Source organism: Halichoeres trimaculatus, unplaced genomic scaffold (genome assembly GCF_033239565.1).
Source record: "Halichoeres trimaculatus isolate MK-OKI-2021-1 unplaced genomic scaffold, fHalTri1.1 fHalTri1_scaffold_20, whole genome shotgun sequence".
NCBI lineage: Eukaryota > Metazoa > Chordata > Actinopteri > Labriformes > Labridae > Halichoeres > Halichoeres trimaculatus.
This window is the reverse complement of record NW_027437198.1, coordinates 10,525,376-10,542,304: the sequence shown is the minus strand read 5'-3', so window position 1 is coordinate 10,542,304 and position 16,929 is coordinate 10,525,376. Positions and strand designations below refer to the sequence as shown.

The 16,929-nt window shown below is 40.9% G+C and overlaps 1 protein-coding gene across 1 annotated transcript; it reads right to left on the bottom strand.

Moving 5' to 3' along the window:
* Window positions 1-791: 791 nt before the first annotated feature.
* LOC141809354 (synaptic vesicular amine transporter-like) lies at window positions 792-16,902 on the bottom strand. The gene is made up of 17 exons (XM_074696342.1): window positions 16,899-16,902; window positions 16,700-16,801; window positions 15,947-16,223; window positions 13,900-13,958; window positions 12,508-12,591; window positions 12,271-12,363; window positions 12,098-12,187; window positions 11,971-12,014; window positions 11,302-11,362; window positions 11,129-11,224; window positions 10,951-11,032; window positions 10,811-10,862; window positions 10,620-10,683; window positions 9,668-9,787; window positions 9,144-9,277; window positions 1,396-1,482; window positions 792-830 (listed from the first exon to the last, which is right to left on the bottom strand). Exons 1-17 carry the CDS (start codon window positions 16,900-16,902, stop codon window positions 792-794), a joined length of 1,488 nt encoding a protein of 495 aa, XP_074552443.1.
* Between the last annotated feature and the right edge of the window lie 27 nt (window positions 16,903-16,929).

Below are 16,929 nucleotides of genomic sequence, written 5' to 3'. Positions count from 1 at the left end.
GAGAGCACAGACCTCCACCAAGCATACTGTCACTGTCACCAACACTTTAGTCCTACTTTAATGTTATACTTCCTTTCAGCAGACTGTCTGCTACAATTTGGTGTTAGTTGCAGGTTTGTACGATAATTTGTTTCATGACAGTGTTGAAAATTATGATGACCCAGTACATATTTCATATTCTGGGTCTTAGTATCCAGAATATTGCCAGGATCTGGATCGTATTTTTACATCGTCAGAAATTATGGTGACCTTGTCTTGTATTAATTTGCAAAGCAATCCGACCATTTATCATGGAGTTATATACACATATGTCGAAAACAGCCCTATCTCACAATGATAAAAAATCCTTTTAAAAAGTCCTTTGGAAGCATGGACTGTGAAAAAAATGGACATCATCTTGCTCGGCTCAAAGTGAGGTCTCCACAAAGCTGCTCCCCCTGGTGGCTGGCTGCAGTATAGGTTAAAAAAATCTGGCTTTCCAGTCATTCCACATGGGCTGTGGTCAAACTTTAAAAACTTTATATAGAGTCTATGCTTGGAAGTGATCCAGATCACCTCCAAAGTTTAACCACTTCTTCTTTATCCCATTTTGAACATTTCCTGAAAATTTCATCAAGATCCGTTCATTACTTTTTTCAGTAATGTTGTTCACAGACAAACAAACAAACTCTCCCAAAAACATAACCCCCTTGGCAAAGTAAAAGTGTAGCTACGGCTAACCACAACTAAAATCAACATCAACAATATGCTTTCAACTTCAACAACATTCAATAGTCAGTGCTAAATATTAACTAAGAGCTGAGTCTGAGACCTTCTGGTTCATTCTTCCTCTGAGGACAAAGAGGAGAAGGGTCAGATCAAGTGTCAAAGTGTTCCCTGAACAGTTCAGTCTTCAGACTTCTCTTTAAAGTAGAAAGGGACTCTGCGGATGGGGTTTATCCTGAAATTTATCCTGCTATTTGGCATCAACAGAGGAAAAGGGTCAGGCTGGAGATTTAGAGCGATGCTGGGCTTTTTCATACACAGAGCGTAGCAGGTTAGAAGGAGTGTAGACCTGGATAAGAGACGCCACGTAGGCAGGATCTATTCTTGTCACTGTTTTATAAGCTAGAAGAAGAACTTTAATTGAATTTGATTGGAGCTGCCACTGGAAGCCAGTGAAGACGAATTAACATGGGGTGACAGCTGTTTTGGACCAGACACCAGATATGCTGCTGCATTCTGGATCATCTGCAGAGGTTTTGATAAACTCCCAGGAAGGCCTGCATCTCATGGAAGTGACTCCATCCAGTTTGTGCCTTAAAGTTAGTGGACACAGTCAGGCTGATGCTGACTCCTCCTTATCATTGTGTGCAAAGCAAACACAACTTCTTATTTCAATATTTAAAGTCTGACCTGGAAGAACTTCAGCTCCAAGTGTCCACACTCTTCTTCAAAGTTATAATACTTCCGCTGGGCCACAGCTTTAAAAAGATGGACTTTCTGCAGTGTGATATTCACAGATCTCACAGGTGATACACTCAACAAATGTCCTCGTGCTGCTAGTTTGTGTATTTGAACACCGTTCCTTGGGGAAAAGTTTGCTGTCTTGCTCCTTATTCTAAAACATCCATGACATTCATATAAAGTGAAGATGCAGCACAGTTTGCATCCTAACATCCAGTGGTGTACAGCATATTTAAAAGGTTTCAGTTGTTTTTATTTAATCGGCCGTTAAATTACCCCAAAAATAATTCAAATATATCTAATAATATCATGATGCTCTTTCTAAATTTGGTCCAGTTGTAAAGTCATGTGGACATATCTGTTGAACATTCAAAGGCATTGTCTTGAGTTGCATCGGTGTTGACGCTCTCAGGAATTATATCGACACTGTGTCAGAGACATGCTGCTGAAACCGCTGCCAAAGGTAGACAAACCAAACATTAGAGGTCAAAGTAGATAAAAACAGAAAGACTCAATCCATCTGATATTTGTTGTGCTCTTAGCAACCATCTGCATGTCTCATGATCAGGCTTTGGAGGCAAATAATAAAAAGAAAAGGTTAAAACTTTCAGATCTGTTAGGTGTTGTAACATTTTTGGCAAACACTTTAAGTTTCTCCTGGGGTTTGGTGTGAGACCAGAGACATATTTGTCAGAGGAAACATTCCCCAAAAGCACTGATTATATGAACACTGAAAGATAAAACAAATCCCACAAGGCACTGCAGTAGTATTTTTTGTAGGAATGTTTCAGATGTATTCTTGACCTTTTATGATACAACAATTCTACAGGTAAGAATTATTGATCTACGACTTGAAAAGATCGAGTCATAACTCGACAATTAGACTTTATGTCATACCCATTTCCACTCTGCGCTGGGATTATAATCCAATATTTAGAGTTAGGGTTCCTGGATGTGTACCTTTCCCATCTCTACCATCTGTCTAACCAGACATTAACACGCCATTTGTTTGGAACAATAACCCACTGTTTACCTTGTCTATCTATGAGCAAATGACTCTTGGCTGCAACAAAAAAACTACAAATATAAACAAACCTCTGCACACAGCAGGGTGTTAGTCATGGCTCTGTGTTTTCACAGCGTCTGCAGGATGTCATGAGAACAAAGGAACCTCTCATACTTCATTCACTGATGACTTTTCTTGTTTATGTTCTGTCTTTGTGTTATTACTTCTGGTACAGTTTTTTTCTCTGCCATCAGCATTGTGTGCTTTCATTGTAATTTCATGTGGTATGACAGGAATGTGATGTAAGACCGTACAGGTGAGGGTGAGCACTTCCTCGTAAGGAGGTGGCTCATCGTGTTCAGGTAAAAAAAAACCCTCCACATCAGATCCCTGTGGGACCCCTGCAGCAGCAGAGGAGTGTTGCACAGAGACTGATTCACTCATATCAGCTGTTTGAAGCCAGCAAACTCGTCTTTTTCAAATAAGAAGAAAGCCCAGGGGCCTCGACCTTCGGGGGAAGTAATGTTGAACACCGCAAACATATAAACCAAAGTGTAAACTGCTGTGTACACAGTCTTTGTGTTCATTGAAACTTAATCCAAAAGACAAACAACCGCACATGAGAGAAGAGCGTGGCCACATTATGCCTTTGGGTTATCTAACTTTGCGTAATCCTTTGTAGAACCCAGTTTAATGTTTGGCACCTGTATCTTTTATTTTCTTTGCAGTGATGAACTTTGGGCCTGGATGGGAAAGTATCTCTGATTTTCTAAGCTGTGAAGGTAAAACCTAAACAGCTTGAATATTAAATAGAATGAAATCCTCAACAGTCTGTTTTTAAAAGTCTTTCAAAGGTCATCAATTCATTCAGTCATTTAGTGAAGCTGTAATTGGTTTAAACCATATTATTGAGACGATCGGAGTTTTGTAAACCAAAGTTTTCCGTTGAAGCCGCAGCTGACAAACATCTGTTACAGAAACAACACTCTAACCCTAGCACTAGATATGGCCCTAACCTGGTGATATCTATCAGTTACAAAAGTTGTATACACAGCTTTCTGCACATTTCAGAAAGTTTCTTTCTTTCTTTACTTTTCTTTCTTTATCTCAAACATTTGCAGATTGCAAATCACCGAATGAATGCGTAAATTTCCAAAATGCTGATATTAATAGACCTATCTCATTACGTGACGACAGGCAGTTAGGTCCTTATTCATTCATGTTGTCAGTCAGTGTGTGTGTGTGATCAGCATCATATCCGACCTCATAATTAGAAAGAGTCCACTTTTAGCACCATCATTAGCAACGCTAGGCGCTACCCAAGTAGCTGCCTGTTGCTGCAGCTCTCTCGTCTTTGTCCGTTTCTTGTAATTTTTTCGTCTCTTTTTCGTCATCTTTGTATTTGGAGTGGATCATCACTTTGTATGGTTCATTGTCGGTCACGGACACCAAACTTTTTGTGGCTTCGGCGGTATTTTTTACTACTTTTCTCCTGTGTTTGTCTGGAGATCCTACATGTAACTATGGCTGCATTGTTTACATGCGAAATTAGCTGTTAGCAGCCTGTAGCATGTAAATGCTAACTAGTGTAGGGCTTGATTATTTCCCTCGAGCAGAGGAGGAGGAGGTGAGGACGACGTGCTGGTTCTCGGATGTGAGCTGGGAGGTGACGACGTGGTCCTGTCCTTCCATCCATCGTTGTTGGGAACGTGGGATCTCGCTCCGGGGGATGGATGAGCTAGCTGTGCTAATCCAGCGGCATCATGCTGTTCACGGACGTGGCTGACGGAGCAGACATCAGACGCCGCGACACATCGGAGGAGCTTCGCCTGCTGTGAGCAGACAGGATCCAGGAGACAGAGACTGTACAGACTGCTGGGGAGGCTCAGTCCTGGACCCTGTGGAGGTGGAGACTGGCTGGGCTGGAGAGTGGTGGACGAGTGGTGGACGGGATGTCGTCATCTAATTTCTTATGGACATTTTTGCACTTTCTATACTCTTTCTTACTTTTGTTTTCTTAAATGCTGCAGTGACTCCTGAATTTCCCCTCGGGGATAAATAAAGTATTTTCTATTCTATTCTATTCTATTCTATTCCTACAAATCGCAAGGAAAATGCTGATTATAAGCAATTTGTATTGCAGATGCATAGCAGTGGGGGAAAAATGACATGGAAGCAAATAAAAATTAATTTAAAAACATCCTTCAAAGTGGTCAGTATGAATTTCCTGAATTTCTCTTTGGGTTTAGTAAAGTATTTTTAATTTCATTTCATTTCATGAAAGATTCCATTTGCACACATTTCTACTTTTCCCTGACAATGTCTCAGTTATGATGATCAGTAAGATATTGTTTGTTCACAGCCCATAAGAAAAAATGTTGGTCCAAAATGACAGGGGGTGGTCTGGCGCCAGAGCAAATTGGTGACTGAGCGGTCTTTAATGCGCGCCCGAGAGAACCGATTGGTCAGCGGGCGGTCTGTCACACCCCGTGAGCTCTTATCCTGGAACTTAACCTGCTCCGGACCAGGTTTGGCGTTCAGCATCAGTTACAGGGGCAACGTGTCTGGATAAAAAGAGATCCACATTGGTAGTTCGGAAAATCGGAAACTTATCCAGAAAGTTATCTCTCTAAGAGCTAATCCAGCTTCGTAGAACAGGCCCCAGGGCCCTGTTCTACGAAGCAAGTTCAGCCTAGCGAGATAGCCTTGGAGCTACCTCGCTGAACTGAGCGTGGTAGCCGGCGGTCTCGCTACACGGTTTTACGATGCTGGTTATCAACCTCATAAGTGGATCCAGCGTGCACGCATTTAAGGCAGAGCCTTAAATCACGAACATGGAGCAGTCTGGAGCATCAGAGCAGGCCGGAGAGAGAAGGACCGCATACTTCACACAGGAGGAGCAGGAGGTGATCATGAGGAAGTATGACGAGCTGAAACGTGTAATTAACGTTAAAAGCAACACCGTCGCCGCTGCTAAAGCACGGAAGGAGTGCTGGCAGAAAACTGCTGAGTGCCATTATCATCCTGAAATAGCACTGTTCAACATGCACTTTTACTGTAGCATGCACCATACCTAATTTATTTCTTAGATGAATTTATTCATTTGCTCATTCCTACCGTGTTTACATTTTTTGTGAGATATGTAGCCCACATGAGCCCTACATGAATTCCTGTCACAATATTGTGATGGAACAGAAGTGTTGGCATTAAAGATCTTATTACGGCAATGAGAGTTCTTCATTCCCTTTAACTACCTGTAGAAAGTGTCATGAACTACCAACCCCTCCCTGGAAAACCGGTAACTTTCATAAAGGTGGTCATCCGAAAAAGAGAGTGGGTCGGGCTCCGATGTCCACAGGATCCTCTAAGAACGGACAAGCCATTTTTTCGTGAGGGCTCATTGGTCAGTGGGCGGGGTTTTAATAGTCCGCGAGTTCAATCTGGAACCTAACCTGCCCCGGAGCAGGTTAGCCGTTCAGTGTATGTTGCCATGGAGACTCGCCTCGCTGAGGAGTGATCCCGTGTCGTAGAACAGGGAATCCGAAACCTATCCTCAAAGCTACCTCGCTAGGCAGTAATCCTGCTTCGTAGAACAGGGCCCTGTTCTGCAAAATGCAGTTATTGTTTTGAATAAACAGCTTTTGAATGATGGATTAAATTCAGTTGTCTAGATTCAGTCTGTATCTAGACGTTGAAATGCAGTAGAGAATTAGACGTCTAATTCTCGTCTATATTTATACTATACTGTTTATCGCTCAACAGCTACTATAATTAATTTAGTTCAGTATTAGTAGATCAGTCATGCCCCTTAAAGTTGTTGTTTTTTAAAGGGTTGTAAAATAATTGATTTAAGTGCAAGGTGTAAATTCTGTCTAAAAACAGACAATATCTAGATGGTTGAAATTAGGTCTAAAAAATAACTAGACGTCTAATAGATGTCTATTGCTCAGTGGGTAGGCTGCTCTCTTCTCCATAGTGGAAAATGCTCTAGGGCCGCTAACCACGCCCATGTTATGTGTGCGCGCACAGATCCCAGCTCACTTATCCAGTTGATAACGAGCTTCGTAGTACAGCAGATCTAGATGACGGAGATCCGGTGAAGTTCAGCGAGTTGTCGCAGAGTTATCCTGGATGACTTAATCCAGCTTCGCAGTACAGGCCCCTGAGCTTCTTCTTAGATAAATAGCAATATAAAAACACGTTGTTGCCTTGAACACAACTACAAAAAAAATCCTTTTAAGGAGGTTGAGACATCATTAAACTGCTGCTGATGGGGAGGAGTCTTATACAGCAGCAGTAATGTGACATGCAAAAACAGACGACAACAAGTTTGAACTCTCCCCTAGCAATGATATTTATTCATGTCTGCGTGGGAAAAAAACACAACAGATGCTTATGGATGTGAGCAGAATCATATGTCCAAAGAAAAGTCCACAATGGGACAGGATTATGCCTTTTTAATTCACACACAGATTAGTGAAGAAGAATGAGTCACAGGAGTCCACTCCCAGTCTGACCAGTTTGTTTTATCCAGTGAAAAGACTCCACAGTCAAATTCTCTGTCTGAGTTTCCTTAGTTACCTTTGGATATTAGCTGAAACAAAAGAAACTGGTGTTATTTGAAGTTTTCACATTTAGATTCATTGATCAAGACAGATTTCTTTGTTGATTGAGTGATGTAAAGGAAACAAGTTATAGTTAATTAATGTTGTAGCTGAGGATGAGTGGTGTTATCCCACAGATCGTATGATATTTGGACATAGTCCCCATGACGTCACTCGTCTGTTCCTGAACAGAGTGATGAAGACTTTGGCTGTTTTCCATACCACCTTCTACACTAGCAGTGCCTACTGTTTTGGCTGAAATTCAGTATGTAGTAGTCAGTATGCAAAAACTTAAAAAATCTGCAGTGTACTAAAAATCCTCGGATGTCCTACTGATCCAGGAAAATTTCTCAGTATGCAACGAACCAGTCTACCTGGCATACTGTTTCCCACAATGCACAGCGCTAACGCTGTTTGTCAATGCGTGCGGTGGCATGTTTCTGTGAATGCTGCCATCTACTGGAATGAGTCAGCACTAAAACTACAATACAACAACACTAATGTAAGACAATATTTGAGATAAAGGTTAAGTGATGAGTTTAATTCACAAATTTACTAAAGCCCATACGAACCAATAATTACCTTTTTTTATAACCATACGTGGATTAAATGGAAGTGTTTTTTCCATCAACTGTAAGAATAAAAAGTCAATCCCTTTCTGATTATTTAAAAAAAAAAAACGATATAACTTTTGGTGTAAGATAAGATATCAAATATCATGTTTCTGCAGTGGTATGATTAACAAAATTACTGATATGTCATGATCTACTAATAGTCTGTTTTGTATTTTTTTAATAAAGGTAAAAAGAAAAGATAAAACAAACATCAGCTGTAGCTCTGCTTTCAAAAACTCAAAACCAGAGTAGTATACTACATAACAGACCCAACAGAACAGTCAGACTACATACTATGAGCAAAAGCAGTAGGTAGTATGTTGTGCCTACTACACAATACATTCACATGTAGTGTGTAGTAGGTGGTTTGGAAAACAGCTTGTCATTGGTGGGGACCATATTGGAAACGCTGACTCAGGAGGCGGGCTTTGAGCCTCCACGCTAACAGTTATAGGCCGCCAGAGCTGTCAGTCACAAGAGCTGTGCCTCTGACTGGACAAACTCCTGATCCTAATATCTTCTAAACTGCTGCGTTAGAGAGAAATTCACCCCCTTACAGTGTATATCAATCAAGAAAAGATATGCAGACCCAAGCTGTTTTTTGAGGTGGACAGTAAATATGTTTTTAATGCTGTAAAAGTCTGTTGGGTTTTTTTCTGGCTTGGTGTGTATGTGGTTTCTGGTCTTTCTGTAGCAAACCTCAAGTAGGCTTCTGTTTTCCCCATAATATTAGAAAATAAAACTGTTGGTGTGGACAGATGTGTACATTTCTGACAGTACTCTGAAGTGTCAGACACTGACAACAAATCAGCTTTTTGTTATGGCTGAGGTACACCAGCTTCATCTCCAGTCCGTCTCCGTTATGACAACGGATCAGGTGGGTTTCCTAGTGGTCTGGCTCCATGGCTGGTCACAGGTAATACACAGTCATCCTATTTTTGCCAGATGCGGAGCTGTGACACATAAATTCAGTGTAGGGAAGATTGAGCAGGACAGGAAGTGGTGACTACAATCTAACTAAAAACACCCAGTGACTTTCAAAATAAAACAGACTGTGTCAAAACCAGTTTGTATTCAGCTTGAATATGACGACAAACAGATAAAATGAACAGAGCCAGACCAGGAGTCAACAGGTTTTAGGTTTTACATCCCAACATGAATGAACAGAGACTTGTCGATTAGTAGGAAGTGGGGGAACTCCTCAACTCCTCCTCAACAGAACGGAGCTGAACTGCAGATGAATCTGGTGTATTTGAGGCGTTGTTCTATTATTCGATGAGAGGGAAAGGTTAATTTTGTAATTGGATAGACCTAATGCTTCTTCTCGTGACATAAGAGCAGTGTTTAGAAAAGTTTTTGGCACAGTTAGTTGAAATCTTTCAGCATGTCAATGATAAGCAAAAAGGCCAAAAATTGTGCATATGAAAAATAATGAAAATATGCGTCAGATATTTTTTTAATGTTCCCTCTTACCAGTCGCTCCTGTTGTTGAGATGGTTTGAGCAGGAAGACACAGAGTGGAGCGAAGACGATATTCACTGCCCCCACTATGGCCATGAGTGAGGGGAAGCCAATAGATGCCACTAAGGGGCCGCTGGCAGCTGGACCTTTGGATGGAAGCATGAGGGTTCATTACATCCAAGGATAAAGAAGTAAAAGAAAAGACCTAAACATCGCACACTTATGGTTTGATGCTCTGCCATCAACTTGGCTAAAATTTTATATCGAAGCAGGTTTCAGTCACAGAACATATTGACAGTTGTAATCAGTAACCGAAGATGCAGCTGCATAATTTGCTCTATGTATGTCTGCAAAGCAAAAGCTACATTTCATAGTGTATCTCCACTGTTTCTGGTGAGTCTCAGCTTCAGTGTAAATAATAAGTTACACAGAGCCTTTAGTATAAACCTTAAAAAGGGAACGATTACCTTATGAGTTTCTTTTGTAAAATGAAAACTATGGAAATATGAAATTGATGGTAACTTAAAGAAGCTCACCCACAGAGAATCCGATGCATAATGCGACATCAGCGATGGCATAAACAGAGCCATATACCGGCAGATGTCTCAGGTCTACCAAGTTACCCATGAGGGGCATCACCGAGGAGTCCACAGCACCTGACATAAACAAAACAACATTACATTTTTACCTCCTCAAAAAGTAACAAACAGATCTTGATGAAATTTTCAGGAAATGTTCAAAATGGGATAAAGAAGAAGTGTTTAACTTTTGGAGGTGATCTGGATCACCGTCTGGATCCAGGATTTATTTAAAGGATTCTTTATCATTGTGCGATTGGGTTGTTTTCAACACGTGTATATAACTCCACCATAAATGGTCGGATTGCTTTGCAAAACAATACAAGACAAGGTCACCATAATTTCTGACAGATGTCAAAGTACGATCCAGATCCTGGCAATATTCTGGATACTAAGATCTGGAATATGAAATATGTACTGGGTCATCATAATTTTCAACACAGTCAGGAAACAAATTAACATACAAACCTGCAACTAACACCAAATTGTAGCAGACAGTCTGCTGAAAGGGAGTATAACATTAAAGTAGGACTGAAGTGTTGGTGACGATCATAATATGCTAGGCGGAGGTCTGCGCTCTCTGTGATTTTCTTGCCTTGTTTTAAATTTATTTTTTTTATCGTATTTACTCAATGTTTAACCAGGGTGAGGCTCGTTTGGATCAAAAATCTCTTTTTCAAGAGTGATCTGGCCAACACAGGCAGCAGTACAGTTACACAATTACAACAGACACAAATACAAATACACTCAAAACAAGAAATATACACGATAACTACCTCCAGGACTCAAAACATCTCAGGATACATTAGACAAAACATCTGCCTCCATATCATTTAGGATCAAGTAAAAAGCATCAAATGAGCCTATTTACAAAAAAAATTAGCTGAAAATGAAATGAAACACAACTTACCAACTGAAAATCCAATAAATGTGTTCAGAATGAGCAAATCATAGAAGTTCTTGGAAAATCTAAACTGAAAAAAAGGGATAAATGTGCAATTTCATATTTAGTCCTTTCTTCAGTTTTGAATCTTCATCTTCACTTATCTTGTAGATTCAGCTTGTTAAATCATCAGAGTGTATTTAATCCAGAGAGCTTACAGATATCGTGGTTATTCCCACCACAATCATCCCAATACAGGCACAGAGCCAACTGTGAGAAAAGATGACAAACTGGTCAAACTGGTAGAAAAACGTCTCAAACTGGAGTAAAAAGTCTGTTTTCCACCGTGTGAGCTCACCTCCCGTTGTGTTTCTGAGACAGGTAACCAAAGATGTTTGATGCTATGAGGTAGGAAACGCTGTCTGGCAGGAAGACGATACCTAACACGTGTAGATAAATGGTAGTTGAGTGTTTTTTTATAAAAAGGGGAAAGACAGGAGAAGTTTGTAAGCATGTGCAGTTGTTTTTATCTATACCTAGTTGCCATTTGCTTGCACACATGCTCCTCATCATCCAGATGGGCAGAGCAGACTCTATCACAGCGATGACCAGAGTTGGGAAACAGATAGCTCCTGGAAAACAGTCACAGAGAGTATTCAACTTTATCTCTTCTGTTCAGTCGTGTACCAGACTCATGTTCTCAACAAACCTGCAGCGATGAGTATGTATGGATCCTTCAGGAGAGTCAGCAGGGGAGTCCCTTTCTCTGTCTGTAGAGGAGCAGGACAAATTTTAGACACAGGATGTGATGACATATGAGAAGAACTGTTTGATCGACTCATTTACTTTACTTCAACTCCATTGCTAGGTGCCGCCCTGTTGGCTATGGCTGCTTTTTGCAGCAGCTCTCTCTTCTTTGTACGTTTCTTGTATTTTATCTGTCAGCTTTAATCATAAATATTGCTAACCAAGATGCAAATTTTTAATTAATTAAAAAAGCATTCAAAAATTATTTTCTTCAGTGAATCTATGAATTAGATGCAAGAATAGAACTATTAAAACTAACTTAATGAGCGTTTATTTACCAGGTGAAATTAAAGAAGTTTCTTTGGTCTGGGCTTGTTTATTTATTTATTTGTCTTGTTTTAAAAAGTTTCAATAGTTTCAAATACTTAAGCAGATTTTTATATTTTCATATTACAGTGATTTATTGTGTGGAAGCCAAAGGTGAGCTTTTTTAATCATTTATTAGTATAGAAGCCATACATTCATTTTTTTTTTCAGCTGGGATTTGGATTTATTTTTTGCTCATTTTTTCCATTTATACAGCTTCAACTTTTGATGATTTCACTGCAGTAAACTGATCAAAGAGCTTTACCTGAGCATGCACCCGTGAGGGTTGAAAGATGAGGCTGTGTAAACCTGCAGAAGACAGAGAAACAGGTCAGTGCGATGTGAGAACAACCTCCTGAGTGTTTGATTTCATGTGCAACTTTTCAGATCACCTCCACCCAGCACGGCGATGACAGCCAGGACCAGGAATGGACTCATCTTCCCCACAAACTGATACATCACACTGCCGAAAGGAGCTCCGGCTGCAGGGAGAGGAGAAGGCCAAGTGAGCCAAAGCGGGAAAAAAATCAGCTTTTGAAAAGATATTTCATTTATTCATACACACCCATCAGTCCTAAAGACAAACCAGTGAAGGAGATCCCGATCGCTCGTCCCCTCTCCTCCTCATCTTTGAACATATCTGCTAACATCGTCATTCCTGCACAACACAAATCACAGTTTCAACACTGACGGGCATTCAAGATGTGACTCATAGCTCCACTTAAACCACCTGTTCATTTTTCTTCAGTATTTGACTGACAAATGTTTGTGTTGTAAAGTGTTAAATATAAGTTTGTATTACCTGCCACAGACAAACAGGATCCTCCAACACCCTGCACTGCTCGGGCCAGCAGCAGTAAGATGAAGCTCGATGAAAAAGCAAACACTTCCAGACAACACAGACAAAGATTTGATCAGCCACGCAAATAAAGAGTGAAGTGTCTATTGTATCAAATAATTCAATGTCATCACTGTGGCAGTGGTAACCACACACGAGTTCAGGTTTCACAGATGATTCTGTTTACTGTGTCTGTACAGTTCTCACACCCCTTCACTTTTCCCACATTTCATGTTACATCCTCATTCCACAATGAAATACATTCATTTTTTCCCCTCAAAAGTCTACACACAACATCCCACAATGACGATGTGGGGAAAAATGTGTTTTTGAATTTTTTTGCAAAACTGAAAAACTAAGAAATCACCTTTACATAAGTATTCACAGCCTTTTCCACAAAGCTCAAAGTTGTGCTCGGGTAAAGCCAGTTTCCACTGATCATACAGCTTCATGCAGTCCACCTGTGTTAAATTCAGGTGATCAAACCTGATTTGGAAAGGCAGCGCCTGTTTATATAAGGTCCCACAGGTGACAGTGCAGGTCAGAGCACAAACCAAGCATAAAGTCAAAGAAAATGTTTGTAGACCTCCGAGACAGGATTGCCAGGGAGAGGGGCCTTTTTCAGGGAGGTGACCAAAAACCCTGCAGAGAGAGGGGAACCTTCCAGAAGGACAACCATCTGTGCAGCAATCCAGCAATTTTCTTTCACTCTCCAACCATGTAAAAGAAAAATTCTCTGCTCTGATTGGACAAAGATAGATCTCTTTGGCGTGAATGCCAGGCGTCATGTTTGGAGGAAACCAGGCACCGCTCATCACCTGGACCATACCATCCCCACAGTGAAGCATGGTGGTGTCAGCATCACGCTGTGGGGATGTTTTTTCAGCGGCAGGAACTGGGAGACTAGTCAGGATTGAGGGAAAGATGAATGCAACAATTTGCAGAGACATCCTGGAGGAAAACCTGCTCCAGAGCGCTTTTGACCTCAGACTGGGGCGGCGGTCCACTTTCAGTGTGACAACGACCCTAAATGCACAGCCAAGATATCGAAGGAGTTTTCAGACCAAAGTCACAAAGCCAGATGCAAATGATGATTCTCTTTATGAGAGTGGTACTGGGTGAGACAAAAATAACCTAAAACCTCGATCACTGTACTGTTTCTGTGAAAACTGTACTCTCCCTCAACCAAGCCTGTGATGCAGTTTCTCTCATGTTCGTGCCTGAGACCAGTGAATGCCGACTTTAAAAACCACTGTTGTTCAGTTTGACCCACACAAACCATGTAACCTCATTAACTGGATTAAATTTGTTTTTGTTTAATTCTTTTGATCATTCATTAAGGTGGACGATACTTACAGGTGGTTGACAAAGTGATGATGCAGAAACCTGCACACATCGGGATGTGATATCCAATCCTGTACAACACAGATTCACACGTAAAAGAGAAAGTGTTTTTAGTTATGAGCAATTTGGGTGTCATTTTTGTCTTTAATATCTAAAAATAAGACTTTTTTGGACTTTCAGGTAAATTTGTCTCACACATAGTCAATTCAAAGAGACTGTAAGGACTTTCATGATCTTGAAAAAGTCTCCCTTATAGATAGAAGCCTGATTGTAATCCACATTTTGAAATTAGATTATCAGTGCCAATAGAAGTTATTCCTAAGAGCTATTTCTCAGCTTTCCTCTTGGGTTGGGTTGGAATTTATTTCCAGCACGTTGAAGTCTCTATGACAACACCACGCAGGCTGACGGGAGGAAAAAAGGACAGCAGAGAAGGAGAAAGCGAAATGGGAGAGTGATAGAGCACAAGCTAAAGACTAAACCATGAGCCAAAGGCTAAAAGGCTAAACTGTTTGTGATAATGTTCATTCCAACCCACTGTCAGCAGTTATTCTGCAGTGGTCTGTTCTAACTTGAGAGTCTATCAATAAAATGAAGAGTGAGGTTACGTTAGCTCTGATTGGTAGATGACTGGCGGGACATAACCAGCTTTACTTACATTACACGCCATGTCTCAAAGCACCGGGCTGTGAGTAGCACTAAATATAGCCGACTACTAAACAACGGTACAAACTGACAAAGTTTGCTTGTTGTCAAGTTTCACACCGCAGCACCACGTAACTGTGGGAGACTCCCGTTTTTGTCTTTCCTCCCAGCCCACAAAATGTGATATTTAATGACAAAACCTGTACTTAGTAGAGCTTGTGAATGTAAAATCCTGACCTAAAACGAGCTGTTTGGAAGATTTGCCGATGTCAGCAATTCCCTTTTTTGACCAATCAGGAGCAAGTCTGACCTGATTGTTCTACCGGAGCAGAAACTCCTGAACCCCCTCCCCGCTGCTGCTCCAGCAGCCATCACTGCCATCACTGCTTTATTTTTGGCTGTAAACAGCCACATAGTTCCATGCACAAGCTTCCCACCTCGAAAGAAGACAAGACTAAGTTTCTAGAGTTCATTTATCAAGGAAATGTGCCAGCTACACTCAGTAAAACTGTGCATGTGTGTGCTAGTCACTTCATGGCTGACTGCTTTTCCAACTTTGGACAGTAAAACAGAGGGCTGGAGAATAGACTGGTCCAGAATCCAGACCCTGGAAATGTGAGTATTTTAAATGCTGTGTGCTGTGGAGCAGATGTAAGAGCTTTTCCTCAGTGTCCCCCCTGTCTCTGTGTTAGCTTCAGGATGCTAACTTTAGCTGCAGTTAGCCTGTTGTTTTAGCCTGCAATGTTACGGTAAACGAGCTTTGCTGTTTTCTAAACATTGTGCACTTGGAGCTTGTGGCACCGCTCTCAGTGACGTTGAAGGGCAGGGGGGTATCAGTGGTCGGTCGTTTACATATGAAGGTCACGCCCACTAAATCAGAGCGTTCTGAACAGAGGGGCTATGAGAGCCTGGAAACAATGCTGCTGTGCTTGATTTATTGGCTTTTTGGACCAAAACATGTTACTACCATTTCATGAAGACATAAATGATCCATATTAAACTGCAGAAAAGGAGCAGGATATGGGACCTTTAAAGAGTTGTAGGAGGCGCTCATCTAAGAATTAAATACAGAGCTAAATGTTAATTAACTGTTAACATCAAAACAAGGACTAAGTCTCAGGATCTCTTTTGCGGATGCTACAATAGTTAATAGAGGCTTTATAAATACCTGGGGTTGAACAAAGAAAAGTCCTGTTTAAAGGAGACCTGATTTCCAACACAAACACGCCTTGTCAAGAGTCACATCTTCACAACAGTGTGTGAGTGACTCTGGGCAAAAGCTGTCACTGTAATCCACTTCAAACAGACAGTCCTCACAGTCTCTTTATAGTAAGAACATGTGCTCAGGTTCAGTTTTTTGCAGTGCATCGTCCATTTAGGGAGATAAAGATTGCATTGTGACTGATTCACCCACCTGTCAGTGAGCGGCCCAACAAAGGGGTTCATGAAGAGCTGGACGGTGGACTTGGAGGCCAACAACAGCCCCACTTTAATGTTGACTTCATCCAGCTCGGCCCCGGCTTCAGAGCAGTTTGATTCTGAGGAATTCTGAGACAAATCTGCAGAAAACGCCGGGGTAGAAACCCCTGATCTGTCTCTGATCGGAGGAGTGACGGAGGACTCTGAGCTGTTCCCTGAAGAAAGGAATTCATCCTGCTCGGCTCTGTACAAGTAACTGGGAAGGATGGGAACTGTGGATAAAATGAACCATAATATCAAACTAATGTTTGAAGTCTGATTAAACTAAGAATTATCCAGGAGAAGTCTTAAGTGTTAGGTTTTAATTTTCTCATGCAGTTTTGTAAAAGGATGATAAGATATCTAAATTTCCTGTGGCTAGTACAGAAAAATACCTTATTTCGAGATATTACCAACAAAAATGATGCCTGGTGCCTTTTTTATAAGAGAAAAAAAAGTACTTTTTAATCTTTACTTGAATAAATCAGACGTGGATTTTTCTTCTTCCAACGTAATTTTTTTCTGATTACAAACATCCAAGGCCTTATTTTTGGCTTCAAATATCTAAAAACAGAACATTTGGCTGACTTGTCAGGAAAATCTGACTTATGTTTTTTTTTTTTTTTTTTTTTTACATGAATTTAGACAAAAAACTGGATATATGTCTCTGAATTGTTCTCTTACACCTTTGGTTTGAGAGAAAACGTACCGACCACAGACAGCAGCATGTGATCCAGAAACAGGGCGATGAAAACAACAACTAAAACCATCTTCTTCAGCTGTTCCTCCTGCCTCAGCCAGCTCAGCAAACCTGCTCATACAACCATCAATCAAGTTTCTCTTTAGGAGAGGTCAAACTGCTCAAAATCTGTGTCTCACTGCAACTCCATCAGGAAATTCCTACTCACCCATATCTGCAGTTTCCAGGTCCTTGTGTCA